The sequence below is a fragment of the Dermacentor silvarum genome, chromosome 7, assembly GCF_013339745.2.
Source record: "Dermacentor silvarum isolate Dsil-2018 chromosome 7, BIME_Dsil_1.4, whole genome shotgun sequence".
Classification (NCBI taxonomy): Eukaryota; Metazoa; Arthropoda; class Arachnida; order Ixodida; family Ixodidae; genus Dermacentor; species Dermacentor silvarum.
In genome coordinates, this window is record NC_051160.1 from 4,527,538 (window position 1) to 4,554,381 (window position 26,844).

Genomic DNA, 26,844 nt, shown 5'->3' on the forward strand with positions numbered 1-26,844 from the left:
CTATTCGCTATTTCCAACAGCAGCATCGTACTGTCGTATTCTCTCGCGCAGAGACAGCGTCGGAAGGTGCAAGGCCTCCCCTTCGGACTCCAGAAAGCAGAACCTCCTGCTAACGGTGAGTTGCGAGCCGCTACGCCACAGTTCTTTCTGGCAGAGCCGCGTTGCTGTTTAATGATTTTGATGTGTTTATTAATGGCGATAGCATCATAGTTGGATTGCACCCACTTTGAAGGTATCCGCCTGACAAAAATACGGGCCAATCCCGATGGCAGTGCAGCGTAACACAGCGTCTCAAAGCGCTAGCTGTTACGAGGGAAGAATGCGAGAAAGTTGCACGGGACGCATTGGCCAACGAGCGTTTTGGCACGAGAGGAGCATGCGTGCCATCTTGGTCTAATGGCCATAGAGCAGTGGACTGCCCTGCTGCAAGACCCAAGTTCGGTCCCTGTTTCCAAGAGCATTGCTTTATAGCATTATAGAGAGTTGACGGTGCTAAGTTCTGGCCGGTCTGGCCACTGACCACGACTACTGCCATACGTGTGCCGGAAAGAGGTATACATATAGTAGAGCTGGCTGAAGGGTGCGCAGAGTAGGTGAGCAACTGCCGTATGCAGAAATGCATCTTGGTTTGAAGCCCGTGCTTGATTTGATTCAAATAACGCCTAGCGTGAACGTGCCCAAGACGCTCATTGCGTTTCCTTCGGCGCGTTCACGACAGGCGTCATTTATATCAAGTCAAGCATGGGCTTCAAGCTGAGATGCATCTCTGAATACGGGGGTAAGTCTCGCTCCATTACAGAAACTTCAGGAGAAGTTAACGGCACCGAGTTTCTCAGAAACATTTTCTAGAGGGAACTCTGGCGCTAGACTATGCGGGAATCGCGAATATGGTGGCATGAGAATAATTATGGGCATGTATTTCCCTAGACTTCGTCCTGGCTTCAAACGGCTTTGTGACTTTGGATATAGATCATTTTGAGAAAAATATGGCATTCTCAATGCAATGAGTCGCAATCATTGCCTTCGTTGGTTTAGAAAAAATCACCAGCCCTTCCCCTGTGGAGAAAGTGGGGGTAAGCGAAGCTTGTCGTGTGTGTATCTGACCTTCATCAGGGTAACGTAAAGTTCACGAAATGTCTCGGTAATAACGCATAAACGTTTATTAAATGTATACATCGAGGGAAGGAAACGTACAACGCAACGGAAGGAAAAGTTGCAGGAAAGGGAAACAAAAGTAGAAGAAAATGGAACGAAAAGTAGTGGGAACGTGAAAGGAAAGTAGTATAGGTCAAGTACACACACGACGAGCTTTGCTTACCCCCATTTTCTCGACAGGGCTTCGAAGGGCTGGTGATTTTCTCTCTTTCGGTCTCTCTTTCTTTCTTTATGTCTCTCTTTCTCTCTCCCGCATTCTCTCTTTCTTTTTGTACTTGGTATGTGCCATTGAGTTTGGACCCTTTCTGCATTATCACCAGGATCGGCCCACTTTTCAGCGTGACACCACCACCCCCACCACCACTAACAACAACAACCCCGCAGAAACTTGTGAGCCTATAAAGCTTCGCTTAAAAGAATTGATTCCTGGGAAATTTCGAAACATGAAACGCTATAGGTGGTGTCCAGATCGCACCGCCAGCGATGGCTCCCTCGGAGTAACGGAAGCCAATTTTTAAAGCCACAATTTTCTACAGTGCAGGAGCCGGTCGCGATTGCAGCAGCCGGAAACACGTCATGGCCACCGTGTTTAAAACGCTACTAATAAGCTGTGTCCTTTGTTTACGGGTTGTACTTTTTTTTTATTCGGGCGGTAAACATTGCATGTTATTTTTAAAGAAGAAAACCAGGACTATATCGGGGTTGTTGCTGTCTGGCAGCCGAAAGTTAGAGGCAGTAAACAGCATGAGCCGCAGTATGTCGCTGCTTTGTTTATAGCAGCAGAAGGACGTTCTCGGTTTGCCGATAAAAAACAAGACAGCTGAATTGACTTCGTCTAACGCGGGAAAGTTGTTGTGGGGGACAAAATAAACGGGTGACGGATTGGGCTATGGTTGGTGATGTTCCATTCTACCAGAGTAATAGCATGAAAGCAGGACATGCGACGAGCTTAGAAACGACCAGTACACGTCGTTTATTAGCTTGTCTGGCGCCCTACTTTCACGAAGTGAAACTCGAAGAGTATAAGTGTCTAGAATACACGTCACTACGTCAGCACAGAACGTCACGTTGAAGCTATTTTCTTGTTCGAATACACCACCAACTTCCGGTTACAAGGTCTTGCAGCTTTTCGGCTACACGCTGTTGCCCTGCCGCACACGCAGTGCAGAACACCCTACTCGAGGTCAGATCAGTCCATTGCCCACGGCATGCAAACGAGACGACGAGGTGTGTGTGCGTGTATGCTACGATTTGACGCTCTCCCATTGGCTCAAAACGCAAATATGATGGAATTCCACATCACTCCTAAACTACAAGCACCCGATACGAGTCAGCGGGCGACGAAAAATCATCGGTGACGCAATGTCCGGTCTGTTTTGGAGATTCACACTGCAAGTTTGAAGGAGCACTGACATGGTATTTTCGACTTATCATTTTTAGCGTTACATGAAAGTCATCGACATGGAAACCCCAGAAGACATAGTGGCAAATCTTTAATGTTACCGCCATAAATAACTTATTTAGCCACGTACAGCGCGAAGGACGAGGACTGAGATAGACGACACACACTGCGCTCACTTCCAACACTATTTATTTCCGTAGCCAAATCATATATATCTATATGATTTGGCTTCGTCCTCCGCGCTGAACATTGTTTTAATTATGAATAACCAACTAGCCCAAGCCTGCACCCTTGTTAGAAAAATAACCTATCACAATAGCTTTTCCACGAGCTACATTCGGTTTCGTTTCCCAGGAGGTGCTCGTGTCATCACGTCATGATGACGCAGGGTTGGTCACCTGGGTGCAGAACATCGCGACTCTCGCTCCGGCTCGCTCCAGGCTCGCTCGGTCGTCTGGTATGCTGCTGCTCATGCATGGGCGGCCCGATGTAGCAGCAGGACAAAGATACGTTGAAATTGTATCATGACGCAGATACAAGATACTGATACCTTAAGTATTTGAGATACAGAAACAAGATACTAGCGAATTAATTGCATCCTATACGATACTTGCCATTTGTATCTCAAGATACTTCGATACATTATTAATTCCTCATAGCATCTCCTCTGTCAGACCGGTGCGCGTTTTTGGTTGTTCTGCAAAATTATTAACTCCAACAACAGAGCTAGCGTTCTTTTGAGTTTCTTCTTTTAACACGTAAGAATTTTACGCCGCTCTAACAGAGTAATATATCACCATTCCGGAACAGTCTACGGGACTGAACACTAAATATTGCCTTAATGGCGTGGGCAACGGCAGAGGAAAAGGGTGTTAAACCTAAATTCAAAGATCGGTAAACACCTTATTAAATAGGTGTGATGGACAGGAAACCAGCTTTGGAACTATATCGACGAACATGAATGAAGAAAAAATAACTTTGTGATAATTCAAAGCACTGACCACTAACTTTTAATGTCAGGTCGGACTGTCGGACTCTGCGAACGTAGTATACGGGTAAATTTGTAGACAACTATTTATTCATAGCGTGTGAAAATAGACCAGAATATATTCACCATGTCGCAGATACTATTAAAGTAGTTATTTGCATTTGCTACTTTCTTGTGATTGTTATATAAAAAATTTGCATATTGCTATTCTCGCTATCGAGTCATTTCACAATATTATGTTATTCTAGAAGCTGTAAGAGAACGCCGCACTGCTAACCAAAATATTGCAATAGCGGGGCTCAACTTCAGACTGCTTTTTTTCTGTGTTAAAACAAAAATTACAATTTTTTTAAGGTTCCTGTGTTGAAAGGTATCATTCCATTTCTCAATTATAGCCCACGCATTTTAAGTGCGGAGCGCTTTAGGGGCCAGGGCTGTCGGCGTCTAATGTGTGATGTGTCATGTCGTCACGCTCAGAAAGCTCAGGCGCAAAACAGGGCCAAAACATGTCCATATACACCAGCGCAAAACCGGGTAAAATTAAACTAACTAGATTCAGAATAGAAAATACAGGAATACCAGAAATTCGTTAAAATCGCTTCTAACATGGCCGGCTGCTCCGCACTTCCCCAGCTTTCACGTTGTTTTAATAGAACACCTCAATGTGTTACAAACGTCTAAACATAGTCCAAAATGGCTGCCTTTTTCTCCCCCCAAAAATGCACGTTTCATTGTTAGAGTCTCCCCGGTGTGCAATATCAAGGTGCAAATAAACTTTTAGCCCATGGAAAGTTTTGTGGACAATTCTAATAGAACAGTTCCAAGTTTTCTTATAGGATCTTTTTTTCTTGCCATAATTCATTAAGAATGTCATCATTTTGTCATTTTTAACCTCGAAGAAAGATAAAAATGGGGTGGAGATGGAAGACCAGCGAAGCTGTACTATGGTGGGAATTATGTATTTCCAATTATGACTATTAAGATGCGATGGTGTAATTGCTTATTTGAACTATTAAAGAATGAGAAATATATATGATCCGACCGTTTTCATTCATTTAGTGACCATATGGACCATGGCCTTATGGTCGCTACGGTACACCACCATAGGGTGTGCGGCAAAGGTTGGCACGTTCTTCATAAACACGTCACCAACGCCGCGCGCGTTCGGTGCGAACGCGCGCAAAACGCCACCGCCGTCGACAACGTGCGCGTCGTTTGTGTGCCCGCACACAACCGCTGTCAAAGCGCTGGCTACGTGACGGAGAGAGAGAGATTGTGGTTGTGAAGAGACACGAACGGCTAAACGCCGCGTGTCGACACTGTTAGGGAAGAGGCGGGCAGTAGTAGTAGTGATTTTAAATGAAGAAGAAAATGACGCTTATTTCTGCTGCCCAATAGGGAGCACGGCGCAGCGTCAGAGCGGGCACGCACACGCAGTCTAGGGTGCCTCGATGCCCTCCTCGCCCACCGTTCCCCTTCCACTGGGAAGTCGCGTTTGATCTCCGCCGTGCGTTCGCTCCCCGTGAAAGCGCGTGTCCCTCGCCCTCGCGCGCTTTCACTCGCACATACAGCATACGGCCAATGAGTTTTTTTCTATTGCCGGACGCGACCATCGAAGAGTGAGCGCTTAACAGCTTCGCTGTAAAAGCAAGAAGGCATTATCGGAAAATGTCTTTCAATGAGCACGCGACGTCCATAGATTTAAAGCCGTGGAAAATTGCCCTAAACACTCAATGTTTTGTAAAATAAATTTCTACAAAGCCGGTTTCCCACTGTTTTCAAATTCTTTTATTTTTTTTCACCCTTCGTCGTCATAGCGTGAGATAGGCTACTAGAGCGCCACAAGTCTATGTTGAGCGAGGAGCCGGCCCCAGTGAAAATGTGGCAAACTTGCTCGGGCGCTCTGTACATGCAAACACATCGCTAACAAGGACATAGTTAACAAAAACACCAATGAAAGCTTCGCTTAAACCAATTCCCACAGCACACAGAGTCCGCAAACATTTCTAAAAATAAAATTGTAGTGGAATTTCTCTCTCGTCGTGGGGCTAGACGTGATCAAGCTCACAGAGCCTTTTGTGTAATTTTTAACGTCAACACATTTGCACTCTCGTTGTCTCACTATGGAAGAACCAACATAGACCAGCCATGCTGCATGTGTGTGACTGTGTGTGTGCTGTTTATGTGTTTATGTGATCACTGTATATATAATAATTATCATCGTCCAGCACCTGGAGCAGCATGCGCCGTCGGCCAGGCTAACACTTCCAGCATATCAATAAAGCTCGTATCTTTCTCTGCCTGATGTGGCTTAATTTTCTGCAGAACGTTGAGTGCCGCACTGTTGTGCGTGGCGCAGATCCATGTGTTTTATTGAGTAGCAGTTATACGGCCGCTCGAGGCGCATTCCCGCCGCCGTCGCTGTTCCAGATAATGTGTTTCTACAGCGTGGAAATTGAACTATAAAAAACAGCTAACCGGAACAGCAATGTAATTCGCTACACACTTTCAGATGTTCTCAAACTTAAGCTGATTGATGACATATTTCTCGTACCAATAATGAAGCACGCTTTTATTTTTCGGGCACCCCGCCCGTTTTTTATTTACATAGCGCCGCACAGCATCCTATTTTTTCAGCACAATCCAAGTGGCCTGGCACTCGCCATTTGTTGAAGTTGTAAAGTCCGGAGTCCCAAGACGGCAGTGTGTTCACTGGTTATATTTCTGATGGCATTTGGTTAATTTATATATGAGTTCTGATAAAATCGTCGCCTCTTAGAATAACTTTAACTGCCGTCATTTGCTCAGTGAATCTGGGCATCTTCGTGTCCCTGCGAAAGGTGTATCTTGTATCTTGGATACACGATACTTCTACGGATGTATCGAAAATACAGATACTGATACACCTCGTTGTGAATGTATCACGATACAGATACAAGATACCCAAAGAGTATCTTAAGATAGTATCTAAGATACATATATCTTCGATACTGCCCAGCAGAGGCATAGTACACTAGCCCGAGTGAGCGACAAAACGGCCTACCGCCGCCACTGAAAGAGCCGCCGACGTCATGGGCCACATTTCTCAAACACCTCTTATGTGTGGTATCTCCATCGCACCTTACAGCGACAGCTTCTTCGAAGTAACTGAAATCAATATCGAGGGCCATACAGTTGCCTACTGTAGGCGTCGGAAGTGCATCACGGCGGCCATGCTTTGAACACCGTCCTACTGCTGGTTGCAGGGCCATCCGCGGCAGCCGCTGGCAGCGGCGGTGCGGCGCCAGCTCCCGGAACCCCGCTCGTGCCCCCGAAGGCGCCGATCCCCGAGTTCTCATTCGGTGTCTGGAACGCTACCGATGGCACCGTCTGCATACTGGCCAAGTTCCAGGTCTTCTTCACCATCACCTACGCCGGCAGAGGGGGACTTCAGGTACGTCGAACCTAGCTGCGAATGACACCCAAGCAGATGCCGAATATCAGACACGCTGACTGGCGTAAAATGATAAAACCGGTGCGATTCCTTTTGAAATGGAATGGTGGAACGTATAGGTAACGAACAAACGTTTGGAGACCAACAACCTCCAACGGTTTTCGCGGCCTAGTCATATGCCAGCGGAAATCAAGAGGTGAACATTGCGCAGAGCGGGAAGTTTGTAGGAAAAGAATAGGCACACAAGACAGACGCTCTGTTTTTGCAATTGTGAGTTAAATTAAGAGCTTCCTCAAGAGCAGCAGAGGCACGCATGAGCTAAGGAACGCGCACATGCACATAGAACGAGCAACGCACGCCGTCGCCGTGAGGTTCCGTATAGATAAAATCTTCACCGCGCGCCGTATGCCCGAGCGGAAGTGTGCGGGGACGCGCGCTATCACGGAGAGCGAACGCACTCAATCTCCCACGCGCAAGCAACGAAGCGGGAAGCCAGCGCCTGAGGGAGCGGGGGGGGGGGGGGGGGGGGGGGGGCATTTCTACTCTGCCAACAACCGCGCTCGTCGCTCGCCGCACCGTCTCTTATCTCCACACGGCTCTGACCTTTATTCACTGTGCATTCGCCGCTCAGTTTCTGTTGAAGCGATAGACCGCACGTACCTTCGCCCGCTGCAGCGTATGGGCTTGCTGCCAGCGTTTGACAGTCATTGTCTGCAGTCATTCAGTGTGATCTATTCATGTTTGTTTGTGCGCGCTCACACCACGCTTGTTCATTCAGTTAGTGATAGTCGGGCCACATTTTCCAACGCACGCTACACATGTAGTGCTGCCCGGATCGGCAGTGCAGCGCTACAGGTGTGTCCCTTCGCACGCGCGCTGCCCACGGGAAGCGCTTCTCATCAACACCACCGTTTCACACGCGCCTTCTCGTGGTCATCGAGTCTCTCTTCATGTCGGTCTACTTACGCCGCAGCACACCTGCTTACTTAATCAGCTCATGTTTACTACAATTCATATTGCTACCAAAGCCGCTCACCTTACTTCGTATGACATTGCTGTGTTTCTATCGCATTCATTGCTTCGTCCTTAGGGCGAAACTGGACATTTTTTTCCTCATGCCGTGCACTTTTGCTGGTGACTGCACCTGGTGCCCCATGCCACCAAACTCCTTCATTTAAGAGTAACTACTAAGTGGTTCGTTGTGAGAAAGGAAGGTTGGTGCTATGTTCTGCAGCCCTTGAGGGAGCACGGCTCAACGCCAACGGGGAGGGGAGAGTGGGAGATAGGAGAGGTGTATATGTCGCCATGGCAGGAGCGAAGCAAATCAGCAGACAGGAACGCGGTCATGCCGTCCGGGGTCCTTGTCAGCTGGTGTCAGGTCTGGAAGGCCTGCGGTGAAAGGAGCCAGCACACATCAATTGCCTTGCCGCTGTCCATGCATGCTGGGGGTGTTAGAATGTAAGCGTAATCTTTAGCTCGGGCCGGGCGATTTCCCTCAGCTCCTTTACAGCTCTCCCTTTCGCCCACATGACTGCGGTCAAGGGGCCGATCGTATTTTTAAAGAATAAACATGTTGCCACCGCGACGCAGAAATGCTCGCATTAGATATCCGCTGGACCGATTTGAATGAAATATGTTGCACTTGAGAGAGAAAGTTAAATTTACAAATTGTAGGACGCGTAATTCTGATTTAGGACATCATATTTTTCACGAAAATTGCTGAAAATCGTTAAGCATCAAAATTTTGAAGCACGAAGTTTAGAAAGTCTTAACTCTGCACGAAAAACACATATTGCACTCTTGTCAACTGCACCTGTTAGAGCACGTCAGCACGTCATACAAGGGGACAAATGTGATACGTGAATTCACGGGTTACACGAGATTGTTACAACGTTTACGGGGTTTTGAAAAAGTCATATTCAGAAATTAGTAGCATAGTTCAGAGCGGTGTATATTACATAAATTGTGTCCGCTTTAGATTTATCATTAGGTAAAGTTTACAAAATCGTGATATCGTTTTTATTGCCGAGTTTTATTTTATGTTTATTTTGCAATTTTCAAGAACTAAAATAAGATATTGACGTGCTAAATAAAAAAATCTGCTTTCTGACGTTATTATATTTTGACTTTTGTTGAAGCAACAATTAAATCGGTGCAGTATTTGCAGAGAAAATCGATTTATCCGTCCCCATGAATTTAGATAGGAGGTACCAAACTTAAGAGATCAAACAACTCAGAGATCAAACAAAGTGAACTTTTAAAGTAAACGTCTGACGGAACGTCGGTCTGTTTGGGGTACATCTCAAATCTGACTAATCAGATAATTAAACGTAAACCAACTACGTTTATCAAATTACAATCCATTTCAGAATTTTTGCCCGCACCTTCATGACATGCAGAAAATGGTTAAGGACCTTAGCCGAAGGAGTGAAACATCAGGATTGAATATTAATGTGCAGAAGACGAAGGCAATGTCCGATAGCCTGGAAAGAGATCGATAATTCGTGACTGGCAGTCAGCCTCTAGAATCTGTGAAGGAGTATGTTTATCTAGGTAAATTACCGTGAGCATGAAATGAAAACTTACAGAAAAATAAAAATGGGTTGGAGCGCATACAGTAGGCATTAACAAGTCATGGCCAGCAGCTTACCGCTAACCTTGGAAATAAAAGTGTACAATCATTGATTTTTACCGGCACTAACACACGGTGCAGAAACTTGGAGGTTAACAAAGAAACTGGAGAACTGCACAGCGTGCGATGCAACGAAAAATGTTAAACGTAACGTTTAGAGAAAGGAAGGCAACGGTGTGGATGAGAGAATAAACGGGGGTTCCCGGTATTTTATATTTGACATCAAGAGGAAGAAATGGGGCTGTGCAGGCCATGCAATGCGTAGGGTGGATAACCGATGGCTTATTAGAGTTACAGAATGGGAGACCAGGGAAGGTAAGTGCAGTCGAATACTGCATAGAATTAGGTGGGGTGATGAAAGGAAGACATTTGCAGGCATAAAATAGTGTCAGCCGGCGCAAGACATTGGAGATATATGGATATCGCTGGCAGAGGCCTTCTTCCTGCAGTGGACAATATGCGTATGGTGATGATGACACTGCCACACCTTTATAACATGGTGAGAAAACAGTCGCGATATGTAGACAAGGCTTCCACGAAAATGTGAGCCAAATATTATTTTGATGTCTGTAGCAGGAGTGTTGTATGAAAGATTGCCAATCCCACCCTATGATCGATTTCGAGGCGCTCCTCTCCGCCTATGACGTCATAGGCCATCGCGCACCATCTCGCCCGGACTGCGATAGCAAGGTGTAGCGTTGCGCTTGACCATCTCGGACGTTGTTCTAAATACACACGTGGGTCCGACTAACGCGCGGGTGCGCCAAAATACCACGCTGTATGTAGTAGGGCCTGTAATAACACCGCACAAGGCTCCAGTATACGCTACCTATATCTAAGTACACGGGTGTTTTCGCATTTCACCCCCATTGAAATGCGGCCGTCGTGGCCGGGATTCGATCCCGCGATCTCCTGCTTAGTAGCCCAACACCATAGCCACTAAGCAACCACGGCGGCGGTTATGCGGGAATATGTTCATTGAAAGGCATCGCATTTACCTCAGTTCTAAATAAAACATGTTGCAGGGCCCCTTTAATTGTTTATGAAAGCAAATTGCTGAGTCATAACGTTCATGTCTGCATTGCTCAGGGGCATGCAATAGCACACGCTTGTAGCGTTCGCAGATGTTAGCTGTATTTCTGTAGTTTTTTCTTCTTCTGTGTTTGTTGAAACGCAGACGGTAACCCTGAAAATGCCCGAGAGCGCCAAAGCCAAAGGAATCTGCCCCACGGAGGACCAGGAGCCCGTTCTGGAACTTACATGGCCAGTGTTCCGGTTCATCCTGATGTTCTCCAGAGTAAGTATATACAAGGCAGGCATGCGCGGAACCTTCTTCAGGTCGATGTGGACTGCAACAAGAACTTCTGGCTGAATTAACCTGCCTGACACACTCAACGTTTTCAAATGCTCAATAACGCGGCGCGCCTATCCTATGTGATCGTTGTCATCGCAAGAGCGATCAGATTAAGCAGACGCTAAAGAGAAATGCAAGGCTACAATAGTAAATGACGCTTCTGGAGTACCAAAAAGGCCGCTCTTACTCCGAGAGGTAAAGACAGACAAAGAAGCAACGTGGAGTTCCCGCGCCAGCTCGCCGTGACGTCATGGATTTTAACACCGTCTGCTGCAGTTTAGTTAATTGCTTGTCGGTAATAAGAATCCCTACTTAAAAACGAAAACAAAAGCCCACCATATGTCCCTGTGGGCTCCATATCCATGGCCTTACATGATCATACGGGATCTTGTATAAAAAACCTTAGGTTCTCATTTAAAGCCTTGTCGGGATTGTGGTGCAGGACATATGAAGCAGTCACCCTACCAAATTACGAGAAATTTTCCAGCGCCGAAAACAGCCCAGATACAAGAAAACATATTGAAATCTGTGACGTCACATTGACGTACCAGAGCTGAGTTACACTAAGCAGAATTTAAAAAAAAAAGAAAACAGAAAAGTGAAAGTTCGGCTTTCGGTTTCTTTTTTTCTTTCTTACCTGCTATTAATCAACCTTCCTCGACAACTGACTGAAAATAGAGTTTCAAAAGAATACCACGAGGCATTATTTTTTTACTTTTGCTGTAAAGGCAAGATACTCTCCGTCCCATAATTTAATATGTTCATATGAATTTATGTGGCGAAATAGGGGTTTTCATACCGGATCCCATATGACCATATAAAAATATAGAATTAGGGCATATAGGTCATAGGGTCTTTTATGCATGGCCAAATGGGAGGAAAGTAATGCTGTCGCTGCCAGTGTCGTATACAAGTGGCACTGATAGTGGAATCAAACTTCTGCTTATACAGTAGATCGAATTCAGCTCTCTCTAAGCTTAAACGCAGCAATGTTTTTTTTTTTTTTTTTTTTTTTTTTTTTTTTTTTTTATCGGGAACAGCGGCTGTCTAACGACAGCATTTCTGCCTTTTACGTGCATTTCGAAAAAGAAGTCGAAGTTGACTTCGAGGTAATGCTTCCTCTTCATTATGTGGCGTGTTATCGCCATCGGTATCAGTTTTAACTGTTGCCGGAGTCTATACAAGGCAACTTGTAAGTTCCCAGATCATAAAATTCAGCTAAAAATGTTTTCCAGGTGTTTCTTAAGGTAACCACTTCAAACGGCAGTCTTTCCGTCGCGCCACGAAAAAGAGGCGCCTTGAAAATCAGTTTTCAGTAGAGCGATGGTGAACTGGATGGATGGATGGATGGATGAGGCTGTATCCTTTAAATCGGGCGGTGGCACACGCCGCCTAGCCTTGACTATTAACATATTTTGTACTTTGTGGAGGGTGAAATTTCACCCCTGCCTTGATTTTAGCCAACAATCAGATAACCTCTGTTTGGTTATTTCTACCCGCTTAAAGTCCATTTTGCCTCCACTGTCCCTAAACCCCAATGCTTTGAAAAAATCAGCCCCGTTGTTTTGCACTGTAGGGTTAAGCCCTTTACTGAAAAGTATGAGGTGTTCAGCCGTTTCCTCTCCACACGCACCGCACAACGTGTCTATACCTTGGTACTTGACTCGGTACATCTTAGTCCGCAATACTCCCGTGCTGGCTTCAAGCAATGAAGACCTTCCCCTAGAATTATCGTAGATATTTTCTTTGGCAATTTCGTGCTTGAAAGTTCTGTATGTTCCCAGTGCTGATTTCGTCTGGATCCCTGTTTTCCACAGACCCCTCTCTGTTTCCTTAGCCTTTTTCTTAGCCGATGTTTCCTGGTTTCCACCCCTCCTGCAGCCCAAATATTTGATTGACAATTTTCTGGTCAGCTTCCTCCATTTTGTGTCAACATTCCTCATGTACAAATAACTGAAACTCTCCTCGCCCACCGCTTTTCTGCCATTTCTCTCAATCGCTCCTCAAATGCTACCTTGTTGCTAGCTTCCCTGCCCTCGAATGACGTCCATCCCATGTCACCCTGTACCCCCTGATTTGGTGTATTTCCGTGTGCTCCCAAAGAAAGCCTATATACCTACCCCTCGCTGCTTAACTTCCAACCTTGCTCGAACCTCTGATCATGCACAGGACCGCATTACCGAAAGTCAAACTAGGGACCATCACCCCTTTCCAAATCCTTCTCACCACTTCGTACCTATTGTAATTCCACAGTGCCCTACTTTTCATCACAGCTGCATTCCTGCTGCCTTTAGTCGTTACATACCGTATTTTCGCGCATAAAACCCGCACTAAAAATTGAAGAAAAGTGCTTAAAAAGGGGGGGTGCGGGTTATCTGCGAATCTTCGCGAAGGGAGGGGGTGGGCCCGGGGTCGGCTTCACGGCAACGCGCGGCCTGCCGTGCAGAGTCCGCATTCTCCGCATGCCTATCGACATCGACGTGTGTTAAGCCAATAAGAGGGCAACACAGGTTATTGCCTGATCCACATTCATAGTCTGGTTAGACGCTTTTCGGCATGGAGGAAGAAAAATGCTTTTCGGTGTGGGTGTTCTGTGCTTTTCGCACGCTTTTCGCAAGAGCCAGGTGCCGTTTTGTGTACGCCCAGTTTGCACAGTTGGCCAGCCTTAGGCATCATGAAAGTCTCTCGGCGGCAGTCTTTCACATTGAAAGAGAAACTGAAGATAATAGCCGCTGCTAAAGAAATCGGCAACAGAGCTGCTGCGAGATGGTTCCGAAGACGATTACGTCTTCGAAAGCGGCGATGAAGCCTCGGATGGCAGCAGTGAATCGGACGACAGCGCTGACAACGTTGCGGCGGTCGCTTTGAAATAAATTTGTTTTGAAAACGAAATGATGGCTGCGCGTAGTTGTAACTTCCTAGTCCTCATTTTTCCGGATAAGCGTGCGGGTTATACGCGAGGTTATTTTTTTCTTTTTCATGGAGTTCAAAGTTAGGGGTGCGGGTTATATGCAAGGGCGGGTTATATGCGCGAAAATACAGTATTTTTCTTGTTCCGTTAGGTACTCAGCCCCATTGTTTATCCACACTCCAAGATATTTGTACTTATCCACTACCTCAAGCGTTATCTCCTGTATCCTATTCTCACTGCCCTGATTATCATTAAAAATCATGACTGCCGATTTTTCTTTACTAAACTTCAAACCTAAGCTATCTACCTCTTTACCACAGATGTCCATTAATCCCTGCAAGTCTTCCTTGCTGTCAGCCATAAGTACAATGTCATCCGCGTACATCAGTCCTGGTAATGACTGTTTAATCCATTCTCCTTGCTTGAAAAAGGAAAGGTTGAAGCCAAGTCCGCTCCTCTCTCATTTTTTCTCTAATGCTTGTAAATACAGCGTGAAGAACAAAGGTGACAGAGGGCACTCTTGCCTAAGCCCCTGCTGTATCTCTATAGGCTCAGATACCTTGTTGTCCCATTTTATAAGCACCTTGTTACTTTTATAGATATCTTTTAATTACCTTTTTTTTTTTTTTTTTTTTTTTTTTTTTTTTTTTAGCGCGGAGGGACTGGAGATCAGGCGCAACACGATTTTGTGGGAGCTCCGGAGCCTCTGTTGCATTCCTTGCCTGTCAGTGACTCTATAGACGCATTGACAATTTGCCACATGGCGACGAAGTATTTTGCTTTCCGAATCGAATGGGCCGACGACGCCTCATGTGATGACTGTGGTTCAACATCTTCTGTGTGACTGTCCTCGCTACAATTTACAGAGACGATCGCTCGCAATCGCGATCGCGCGCTTGGACCAAATACCTTTAACAGAGGAAACCATTTTAGAACGCCGCCATCACAAGACATCGCTGCGGAGGGCGACGAAAGATCTGTTGCAGTTTTTAAAGACTACAGAATTGGACAAGCGGTTGTAGCCTGAACTGACGTTTACAGTGCTACAAGTGCTACTGTGCTGTCAATACAAGTGACAGTGACTGACTGTGATTGTGCGTCGGTGCTCCCTTTCTTTCTCTACCTCTACTTTCCTGTCACTTTGCCTCCCACTCCCCTCTCTCCCCAGCGTAGGGTAGCAAACCGGACCTTCCCCTCTGGTTAAGCTCCCTGCTTTTGCCCTTTTCTTCTGTCTCTATCTCTCCCTACCACACGACGCGTAATATACAACCGCTCAGTGTGAACGTCGCAGAAGAGACACCGTTGACAGCAGACATTTATTCTGTCCTCAGGTTCCCCCAGTGAACGACAAGGGCAAAGGATCATGGAAGGTTAGCGGTTTGGAGATCCAGTTCAACACAAACTCCCCTTTCTTCCCGGGCGCCACGAACGGTAAGCGTGAGAATTTTGTGATATGAGCACCGCAAAAAGAACACTATTCCAGCAGTACCCATATCTCACGACAAATGTAGAAGTAATGCGGTTTTCATTGAAGCAATGTAGCGACACACCGTATTGCCAATTTCTTCACTTCTGTGTAGCCGACTTCAATTTTCTGTTGCCGACATCATCTTCATTTCGCTGTAGTTCAACGCTCATCGCTCAATGCACGCTCTGGCACAATTCAGTTCACTTCCCTTCTTTCTCCACACACACACACACACACACCTGCTTTGGATGCCTACTTTTATTGCGATAGCAATTATATGGACGCTCAAAAGCAGATTTCTGCCGTCGGCGTCGCCGTCGCCGTGAGGTTCCGTACGACGTCAATGGAGATGAAATCATCGCCGCGCGCCGAACGCTGTATGTGCGAGTGAAAGGGCGCGAGGGACGCGCGCTTTCACGGGGAGTGAACGCACGGCGGAGAACAAACGCGCGTTCTGCGCTGTGCTCCCTTAAGGGCTGCAGAAGTAGGCGTCTCTTTCCTCCTCTACAATCACCATATATGTAGAGCAAACGTGCCTTCTTCCGACGCACGAAAGGCCGTGGGGGGGGGGGGGGGGGGGGAGGAGGGAAGGGAGGCGACGTTTAGCTGCGGCACCAAGTGCATATATTTATATCAGAGGCTCCGGCAACAGTCACCAACGCCGCACGCATTTTGGGCGAGCGCGGGCAAAACGCCGACGGCGTCGACAACAGTTCTGCGTGTTGCCGGTGCTGCTGCATGTCCAAGTTTATACAGCTGATAAAGCTGCTATCATTGCTCCGTATAGCTCTCTTCAAATTTGCTATCGCAATTGATGCTTCGCCTTTCAGGTGAAACTGCGACAACTTTTTAAAGCAGGAAATGCTTTTAGCTCCCGTTGTCAGGCGACCTTCGAGTGACCTTGAGCCAAAAGCCAGAGCCGTTATCCGGACACTCAAAAGGAGAACATGCCTACAAGTTGCGAGAACAAAACGAGATCATCCGGGCAACCAGTCAAAAGTTAAGAAAATGCGGTCTCTGGCCCCCAACCCTTCATACAGGACCGCATACATACGCTAGTTACTGCCCAAACAAGTTACAAAAATATTGCTTCCGAGTTCTTCCTAATGTATGTTCACAATATCACTCAAGCTGTAACTTCTAGTGCGCTGGTTTTATTTGTCATTTCTAATAACGACGTCCACAGGCAGATACAGGGCACCATACACTTGATTGTCATCTTTTGGCGCTGAGACAGGGTTGCCTGTGCTCTTTTGAACGCCAGCCGTCTGCGAGTTCTGCGGCGTGGGTTTTGCGTCGCCTCCTTCGAGCGCTTTTCTTCTAGCTGTGTAGTGCGCTCTGTCTCCCTGGCGTCTTCGCTGCCTGTCGTGCCGCCTTCAGCCGGTTTTTTTCTTCTAGCTGGGCATCGTCCATATCGACCAGTGCACAGTATGTTGTGCTGCGGTGCGCCGTTGCGAACATGCACTATACCCATTTTAAGATTGTGGCTAGTATCATCTCCAACCAATCTGCTTTGCCGGTAGCCATTTCATGCTTACATCTACTCTCGGTTACGGGAGAGCCAGCGATTTTTTTTTTTTACTTCTCTGCAGCTGACTCGTCAATTTTCTGTTGTCGAGTTCTTCACTTTTTGTCTTTTGTTCGGCTTGTCTACACAATGGCGCATAACTATTCTGGAGAACTGGCCACGAATGTTCCCTAGCCTAGAGTGCCGCATGCCCAGTAGCAAATACTTAAAGGCCCAAGTTGTCTATTCGGGAACATAACCAAGAACATAAGCTGGCATGAAATAGGTTAGATACGGACGAACGTACGAAAAAGTGTGTGGAGTTCCCGAATAATTCTAGTCGCATTAAAAGGAATCCCATGTACACTAAATGGTAGTTCCTGCTAAACTACGCCATGACACGAGCATGGTAGTTGCATGTCTAGTTCGATCTGTGAGCTCTAGTTGAAGTCAGCATCAAAGATGGCGTCACCAGCGATGCTGCACACGTCCTTTTCTCTAGTAAGGCCCATAGCCAGGAATTTTTTTCGGGGGAGGGGGGGGGGGGTCACTTGCTGAAGGCGTTGACTATTTGAGGAAAACGCCTATTTCTCAGTAATTATTTTCGGTAAAGCCAGGAAAGATCAAAATTTCGGGGGAGGGGGGGGGGCTATAAGCTCCACCAGATTCCGAAAGAAGCCTTCAACCGCTGCTTCCAACAATGGCAGGAGCGATGGAGCAAGTGTGTGTGCGCGCAAGGGTCCTACTTCGAAGGTGATTAGGTAAGCATTGCCATGGGTCGTAACATTAGCACGCTGAACCACCGTTCCGGGAACGTTTTGAGTGCCCCTCGTATATTGACAATCGCCAGGCGCGGACTTAGCGGCACTAGATGGCTCAGCGTGTCCAGAGGGAAGCGCGAGAGAGGATACACGCCCCATACATGACGCGTTTCTGCGGTGTCACTACACTCCTTCATTACTAATCGCATTAACGTCGACGCTAATCCTGAAATGGTATTTGCAGGATTTTTTTACACTCAGACTAAAATTCTCTAATTAAAGTCTCTTTGGGCCTTTCGCTGCATTTTCTGCGGTTGTAAGACCTCAGCTTACAGCTACCGTCACCATGCTGCAGCCGGCAAGCGGACGGCCCGCAGTCCAGAGAATATGACGCTGTTCGAGACACCGATGGGCGAGTCGTACTTTTGTCCGACGCCTAAGCTGGTCACGCTGACGGACTCGCGCGGTGGACGCAAAGTGGCCGTGCAGTTCAAGGACCTGCGCATCCAGGCGTACGAGTTCCAGGGAACCTATGGTCCAGGTGAGTTCTTACAGAGGTGACATCACTGCAGTGTCGCGTGACGCTACGGAGGGCATAATCTTACAGCTTCCACAATACTGCTCGAGATTAGGGCGTCAAGATTACGCGCCCCTTTCCACCGTGCTTGCCGAATCACGGCTTGCCTTTATTTTTAATGCGAAAGCATTATATGCGCCATTACGCAAAAATCCGGCGTCGCCTCCGAGCGATGGTACTAAATATCGCCGACAGTGCAGAGTAAAAACACATAAAAAATGCTCGGATTGACGTCAAATTTCTCAGGGAGGTTCCTGCAAATAAAGAAAATCAATGGCTTTGAAAAGAAATTTTGGTAAATTTCGGTCTGGGTGAGAACCAAACCCGGACCTCCGGGGTGCGAGACGAGCACGCTTCCCCGACGCCATGGCGGCTCCACGGTTCTGGTTGACTAAAGGTGTGCCTCTAGTGCACGCGCCATAGCACACGTCACGTCGAAAGGTATGGCCTAGTGCGTGCGTCACTGGGCACATGACGGCGTAGCCAATGCGGAGGAGGTGGCGCCACGTCACAAATGTATAAAATGAGTGTATCAAATTAAAAAAAAAATACGCAGTTTCGCCCGAAAGGCGAAGCATCAATTGCGATAGCAAATTAATAGCGAGATATACAGAGTAAGGATAGTCGTTTTATCGGCTGCATAAAGTTGGACACATTCGCTTACTAACTGAATTAACAAGCATGGTGTCAGTGCGCACAAGCAAACATGAATGGATCACACTCAATCCGCACACAATAGCTGTCAAAACGCTGGCGTGAGCAAGCGCGCCAGCAGCAGAGAGCGAAGGTTCGTGCGGTCTATCGCTTCAACATAAACTGAGCGGCGAATACACAGCGCCTACAAAGGTAGGAACTGTGTTGAAGCTCGCTTCCAAGATACGGTACGCGCGACCGCCCGGCGCCGCGCCAAGTACGCAGTTGCTCGCAGAGCAGAAGCCGCAACCCCTCCCTCCCGCGCTGCCTTCCCGCTTTCCTCCTTTCGCGTGGGTGCTTCCCCTTGCGCCCGGTCGCAAGATACGCATTTGGTGCCGCAGCTAACCATCGGCTCCCCTCCCTCCCTCTTGTCCCCCCACCGCGTTTCGCGCGAAGGAAGACGTCGCGTTTGCTCTCAGCCGTGCGTTCGCTCCCCGTGAAAGCGCGCGTCCCTCGCGCGCTTTCTCTCGCACATACAACATACGGCGCGCGGCGACGATTTTATCGCCATTGGACTTTCTACGGAACCTCACGGCGACGATGACGCTGATGGCAGAAATCCGCGTGGAGTGTCCATATAATTGCTATCGCAATAAAAGGATTAATGCCCAATGGAACTCCGCTGAGCGGTCCTTCGAGTTATGATATCCCAGTCCTCCCGGGTAGGGTTAGGTATAGGGGGAGGTGCGGGGTGGATTGGCATGCCCACACCATGCGGAAAATGTCCGAATACTTTTCCTCAGCGTGTGCACTTCCCTGTGCACGCAGGGTCGAAATGTTTTAGGACTGCCGAGCACAGCAGTGTTTTAGTATAGAGGCGAAGGAGTAAACGCTCATCCGCCTTCGTGAGGCCGTTCAGGGCTTATGAAAGATTGCATGGCCGAATTGGTAATGTTGGGTGATTTCATTAAAGGCAAGAGCCGGATTGGGGTCGGAGTCCGCTTCGAGTGGAGGCGAGGGCGATGCCCAGAGAGCAAGCGCGCGGGCAGCGGCGTCGGCCGCTTCGTTGCCCTCGAGACCCGAGTGCGCGGGAGTCCATATTATCGTGCGGGACGCGGGGGCCCCGAGATACTCGCTGGTTTGAAGTATGCGGTATGCAAAATAAGGAAGAAAGCCCCTTTCGACGCTCCTGCAGGCCCCTCGCGAGTCAGTAATGATGACCCGCGAGTCCTGCTCCAGCTTCACGAGCGCGAAGGTGCCAGCCAGTCTCCTTCGCGCTCGTGACGCTGGAGCCAATGGCAACAGCCGAAGTGGGTAGTCCTCTAGGTAGACTCTTACAGAATACTCCCCCCCCCCCCCCCCTAAATTTGCGGCGGCGAGCGAGATGGCCACGCCTTCCGCATGTGTTATGTCTTGGGATTTGAACGTAAGGCCGTTCATGCAGCCCCGTTTTAACAGGTAGCGGCGCCTTGCTGAGCGCAGTCCTAAGTACGAGTATATATATAGCTTAGATGCGCGCGCATAGAGGCACCCGGTACCCTACACAGTCCGGGACAACTGCACAAGAGGGGCGGTATAGGCCTGCGAGAGCAGCTATGGCGAACCACATGCGTTGGCGCAATATAAATTACGGTTGTACAACAGGATCTGCGGTGGTAAGACGAACAAATTCGGATCGAATTCAGTATCTCGAACTCGGATGTATGTTGAATTTTGCAGCTTATGGAAAATTGTGACACCGGACGTCTGCATGTGCAGACGCGAAAAAAGAAAAAAAAAATCTATACTTATAGGGTGGCGGGTGGCTAGACTCACTGGATGCTATCCGGAGTTTCAGAGTGGGCCATACTGTATAATTTCTCGATGCCACCGCGCGAGCGCATGCTTTTCCGTATCCCATTCCTCCACGCAGCGCACCGGTGCAGCCAGGTGCGCATGGCCGGCGTCCAGGACCCGTTCCCGCAGGACGAGACGGTGCCCATCGCCGTCGGCTCTACGCTCGCCGTGGCTGCAGTCGCCGTGGTCGTCGGGTACGCCCTCTACCGATCGGTCTTCGTGCGGCGGGTGGACTACAATACCATGAACTGAGCGATGACGGCTCCGCTACAGCGCGCCGCTGTAGAACACGTGTGCTGCAGAGCCGCCATTCCTGGGTACCAAAAGCCGGCTGGGTGGCCGCACCTAGGCCCGCTATCCTCACTGGAAGACGCAGAGGATAACAGCGTTCGAGTGGTACCCAGGTGTGGCGCCTGCGTCATCGGCAGATGTACGACAACGAGCGCAGCACTATTTAAGCACGCCGCTAAAGCCACGCCGGGTGCCCAAGTGCTCGGCGCCTGTGAAAGTTGTCAGGTGGTGGAGGCGGTAGCTATAACAGTTGATCAGTAGCGGCGTGCCGAGACTCCCTTATAGTAGAATGCTTCAACACATCGTGATCACGACGTCCTTTGTGCGATTGCGGTTTACGCTACTGCGATGCAGAACTCCTGGTCCGATAAGAATCTATGTGAGCACGCGCAGCTGTCCGGAAGCGTGAAATGTGATCCCTAAGGGTCGCATTTTACAGTAGCGGATGACATGCCATCGAGGCGTTCTAGAACGTTCTGCCCGTGCCGTTTTGAGCGCTGCACGAAACTGCAAAGCAAACACTCGCATATTCGGGGGATAAAACTGTAGGAAAACTGGCAGCTCTGTCTAATGCCATTCCCAGATACATTCAGGGCAAAAATAGGTCGAGAACTATAAGATCGAATTTTACAATTCACGCGATTCAGCATCATTATGCCTAGCTTCATGCAGGAGCATATTAAGGCAAATTAATAGCCAGTTTAAGCTTCACACACACACACACACACACACACACACACACACACACACACACACACACACACACACACACACACACACACACAGTAACTAACAGCAGCATGACATGCACATTGGCAAATCAGGTCTGTGTAATCCGTGTCCAGCCTTAGCGTCATTTTCTACTTGACTTGAAAACTACATTCATAATCTATGCATCACTTTTAGGCATCCTTTAACTACAAATGACTGCTATTTCCCCACTAGTTGCATAATTAAAAAAAAGCAGATGAGCTAAATTTTGAAAAATGTGGGCAGTGTTTGGAAGGCTCACAAAAAACTCCTGGCAAATTAACATAAAAGCTTCTGCAGTTTCCGCGCTGTGCCGAATACAGGCAAAGACTAAATGTAACAACTTAAACACACGAACGCAAATTGCAAGCACTACATTTTGAAAACGCTGGGTTTCTCTGGTTTCTTGAGATGTATTACAATCATGGCAAGCCTTTCCCCTCACTTCCCTGCTGCACTGAGTGAGCTCAGGGCAACAAAGTCACCCTGCATTTTTGTGTTGCGTTGCACCACATTGATGTCCCATGTCACGATGACTGATTTATAGCAGGAGATAAAAAAAAAAAAAACCATCTAACTCCTTTCAGGAAATCAAAACCCCAATGATATTACTCACAGGACCAGTCAGAGGACTGGTGTTCATACCAAAACACTATTTTTTAAGAGTGAGTTAAAGGGGAAAGCTGAGATTGCACAGTGCTGTCACTAAATGTGTGCAAGTAAACATCGCCGAGACATCGAGAAATCAAAGGAAACAGATTCAGTGTGTGTGTGTATGTGGCAAGAAAAACATGGTCATCATGCTAACTTGAAGGAAACGAGCAGATCGTATAACATTAACCTGCAGCTGCCAACCATGTTGCTCCAGCAAAAGGATATGTCAAGGCACAGGTTTGCTCAGGAAAGCAAAAGCTCTGCTTACAGCCATGCATGCTTACATGTGATTTTAAGTGCAACAAGCGAGATCAGTGCTTTTTCATAAAGATAATAAAAGCTTGAGTAACAAAAAACAAAATTGTGGTTATACTCTCCTGCCCTACTTCAGCTGTTAAAGCTTGGCCTCCAGACAGTGACTCTGATAAGGGCTTCCAGATCAACTATGTTCAGCCTCCTTTACGGCGCATGTTTTGCTTTGACAAGACAGCAGTCATATTCATCATGAATACGCTGCATGAGGTCTTCCATTCAGGATGGGTCAGAGCTGGAATACATCCCTACATTCAGGATGCAAAGCTCTGCATGAGAGACTTGTGGTACTGAACAAAGCACAAATAAAAAAAAAATCCCTTTTTTTGTATGTCAGTAAAGTAGAATGTTGTATGAAATAATGTGTCACAAAATAAGCCTTTGATATGGTTTTTATGGGATTTCAACAGTAGTACCTTAAATCTGACAGAAAATATAGCAAGCAAGCAGTGCATCATGAAATCAGTGTGTGCTTGCAGCCTACAGTCAGCAGCAAATGAAACATGATAATCTAAGTCTGAAGTCTGTGACAAACCTTTCACTTGTAGGCAGTTTATGGTGAGGAAAGTAAAACTTCATGACCCACTATGAAATAATGAGCAATCTTCAGAGGCATGCAGTCTGTAATAAATGCATCAATGTCAGTGTGCTTGTTGAAGGAATGTGGCAGCTCTTGTGCATTGAGGTACTGTTCTCACTGGAATTTGCCTGTAACAAAACTGGGCTTTAAGAGGACACTTTAACTTAGGTCCACCTCGATCTTTCCTGCCAATTTAAATACACGTGAAATGCAAAAATGCTTTCATTAGGCAATCTCTTATCAGACTTAAATAAAATCTGGCACATTTAAAAGGGCAGTTAAATTCCAGTGACTGTAGGAGCTTATTATTTTTCATTTAACCTATCAAACATTTTACCCACGTTGTAAGAAATTGATTAAAAAAAAGTGTGAGGCATCAAGCTTACAATTTTTAACTCTGCACTAAAGAGACGTTTCAATTTTGTAAACTGCACACAGAGCATGTAAGTGGACAAATACAATGCCACTTGCTTACATAAAACAATATTAGTTTAATTCAGGGCCTTGCTGCAAGGCATAAAGAATGAATATAATATAGAACATCATATAAAGCTATGCAGCTCCATTTGACACAGGTACTAGAAGAATGTCTTTGCGAAATCGTCTCACAACGAAAAGAGTTTTGCAAAGGTTGTATGCACAAATTATTGACACATTTCAGAGCTATGTGCAAGGTTTAGTTTTGACTTCCTAACAAACATATTTATGCAATTGTGACTTTCATGCTGTTCAGTAACCAGAATAGTTGTAAACATAGTCCAATTTTTTTTAAATTTTCGGCCTTTTGGCAATGTTCATAAAGAGTTTGATATTAAACAATCTGCTGCTAAGAGTGGCTAAAGCTTAACTTCTGCCATAAAATTAATCAAATTGAGTTTAAAAAATCAGTCCAGTTGTGAACACACACAAAAAAGGGCATTTCTGTGTTAAGTACTTGAAGAAGGAAGCGTCAAGTAAAGATTCCTCCTATTCCTACCGCCAGTGAAAAACAATCAATGTCAGTATACATTGGCAAAGCCGTAAAGAGGGCAGTGGTCTTTACACTTCTGCCACAAACTATGCAATGCAGCATAGGCACACTTACTGAAATGACGCAATTTCATTGTGCAGCTATCAACCAATGGAAGCATTGAAACTTATCAATCCTGTGAAAATGCAAGCTCCACATGAAATCAACAAAGGCCTGTGTGTGCCTGGCAAGTTTTTATAACACCGCAAAGCATGCAGCCATTGTATTGAATGAAAACCATGCACTCAAGTTATGTTTCATTTGTTGACAAATGTACAGCCTACAGCAAAAGAGCAAAGGCCAGTTGGCCCCTTTTGACCGTTACTTTTTTTCAGTAGGGTGCCAATCAGCGAAAAAATTTAACAGGACACAGGATTTGGAGAAAAAAAAATTAAATTTGCAAAACTTGCAATATGTGCCTGCAAAACTTGGGCACATACTGTTGACTTCAATTGCTCATGTGTAGTAGCTTCTGCAATCTGCAGTGATCTATTGAATTAGCACTATGCCTTAACAGACCGCAAATTGACATTTGTCACGAAACCCGTGTCCCGTAAGCTTCTGTCACCAACAGTAGATACACAAGCACATCAGTGTACCACCTTAAAATTTGCGGTCAATGTCTTTTAAAATATTCCGTGAAAGTTTCAGAGGTGGTTTTAATTGATGGACTCTACAGCAGGGATTGATTTTGGTTGTGACCTTTTTTACGTATTTGAAAGTTTAGAAACCTTTCACTCCATCAAATTGCAAGATTTCTGCATAAGAATGAACATTTATGTGTTAGTCCTATGTGAGTTCATAAAAATAAGAATAAAAGATGAAAATTTGCAGTCATAGCTGTTTTGTCAGTAGTGCTATGCTGGCCACAAGTTTTCCCCGCTGGCCACTAGCAGAGCAAATGTGGTTGAGTAGAATATGTCGCTGGGCGAGTTGGTTCAAGTCCAGGAGGGTACATATTAGCGCGACGCAGAAATAAGCACTTTGTAGGAGGGAGTAAAAAAGTGCTCGTTCTTACTCCCTCCTACAATGTCATTATTCCCATGTCGCGCTAATATGTACTCCCTAGATCAAATGTTCGTTTCTCAGGTTGGGAATGACCAGTGTCTATCAGGTGAACAAAAATAAAAGAAGAAATGAAATGAAATAAAATCTGCCAGCGGTGCATAGTTACAAATGTTGCTGTTCGCACAAATGCTTTGCAAGGTCCCTTCACACCCCCCTTTCTTCCCCGCACCATGTCAACAATGTTTAGGAACACAAGTAAAAATAATTATGAATGTGGAAGTCTTGCTGTCCATATAATTTTCTTCCTCTGTTCTTCCTAATGAGAACGAAATTTACCTGGCACATAATTTACTGCTGTGAAACCCTACCGTAACATACCAAGAGATGCCCACCCCCGAAAGAAAACCCACCCCGGTTTTCGGCATTATTTGCCATTTTTTCCAAAACACCGAAATATAGCCCACTTCTCATAATCCCACTGCCATGGAGTGGTGGCAGCAGCGGCACCACCCCCAATGGTAACCACGGCAAAGACAGGGTCAGCTGGCTACTGCCACAGATAAGGAACAATGGTGGCTGGGAAGGGCAGTCATCTTTAGTTCATCCCCATATGCTGCAATGGTGACCTTGGCAGAAACTAGGTACCACGGGAGATAAGCCGACGATGCTGAAAAATTCCTGAACTTGCAAAACTTGGTCACTTCATCATTTGGCATGGAGCAGCAAGGATGTCCGGATGCGACAGAGCTTCGCAATTGAAGAGATAGTGGAGGTGGTCCATAGGCACCGGAACACCAGTACCAATATGAGCAAGACCACCCGTCAGTTTGGGTTGGACCGCAACTAATTGAGGCAATGGAACTCAAGTGAGACAATCGGACAGTGATAGAGACTGTTCTTACGAAGGCTTTGCAAAAGACTGAACAAGGGCATACTATAAACAAACCTTCACAACCTTTGGCTGCAATAACGTTTCTCGATTGTACACCAAAAGTTAGCCCACTCCCTCTTTTCACCCGATTTGCTCTAGATTTTAGGCAGCCTATATTGGGATATTACGATAAGATTTTATCCCTCTCCAGGCAGATATTAATTGATAGGGTATCCGATCCAAAAGCAATGCTGGGCTATGCGAGGTGCCATAGCAGAGGCTTAAGAATAATTTTGACCACCAGGGTTCTATAACAAGCACCCAAATTTAGGTACATAATAGCTTTTGCATTCTCATCAGAATGTGGCTGGAAATAAAACCTACAACCTTCTGCTCAGTAGCAGAACACCACAGCCATTGAATAGCTGTAGCAGGTCTTTCCATATAGATAATGAACACAACTCAATTTGTTTTTATCAAAACACATACAGCAGTAAACAAAAAGATATGATATTGTGGTTTTCTGTGAAAGGTTATTACCCATGCTTCTAAGCTACCAGTTTATATATTTCCAAATATATTGCCGAAGAGGATATGCACTGCTGTTGTCAGGGTGGCATATGTGGAAAAACTTTTTACTGCTGATGCCATATCCCTCCGCTTTACACTTTATTCATTTCACAGTGCTCATTGTTGCCTGTGTTTACAAGTT

At 46.5% G+C, this 26,844-nt stretch overlaps 1 protein-coding gene across 1 annotated transcript; it reads left to right on the top strand.

Annotated features, from left to right (window-relative positions):
* Window positions 1-25,712, top strand: LOC119458412 (uncharacterized; the record flags this gene model as incomplete). The annotated part of the gene is made up of 6 exons (XM_037720249.2): window positions 1-115; window positions 6,791-6,978; window positions 10,788-10,907; window positions 15,207-15,306; window positions 17,967-18,152; window positions 20,734-25,712. Coding segments are annotated over 6 exons (885 nt in total), but the record flags the coding sequence as incomplete, so codon positions are not given.
* Window positions 25,713-26,844: the final 1,132 nt, after the last annotated feature.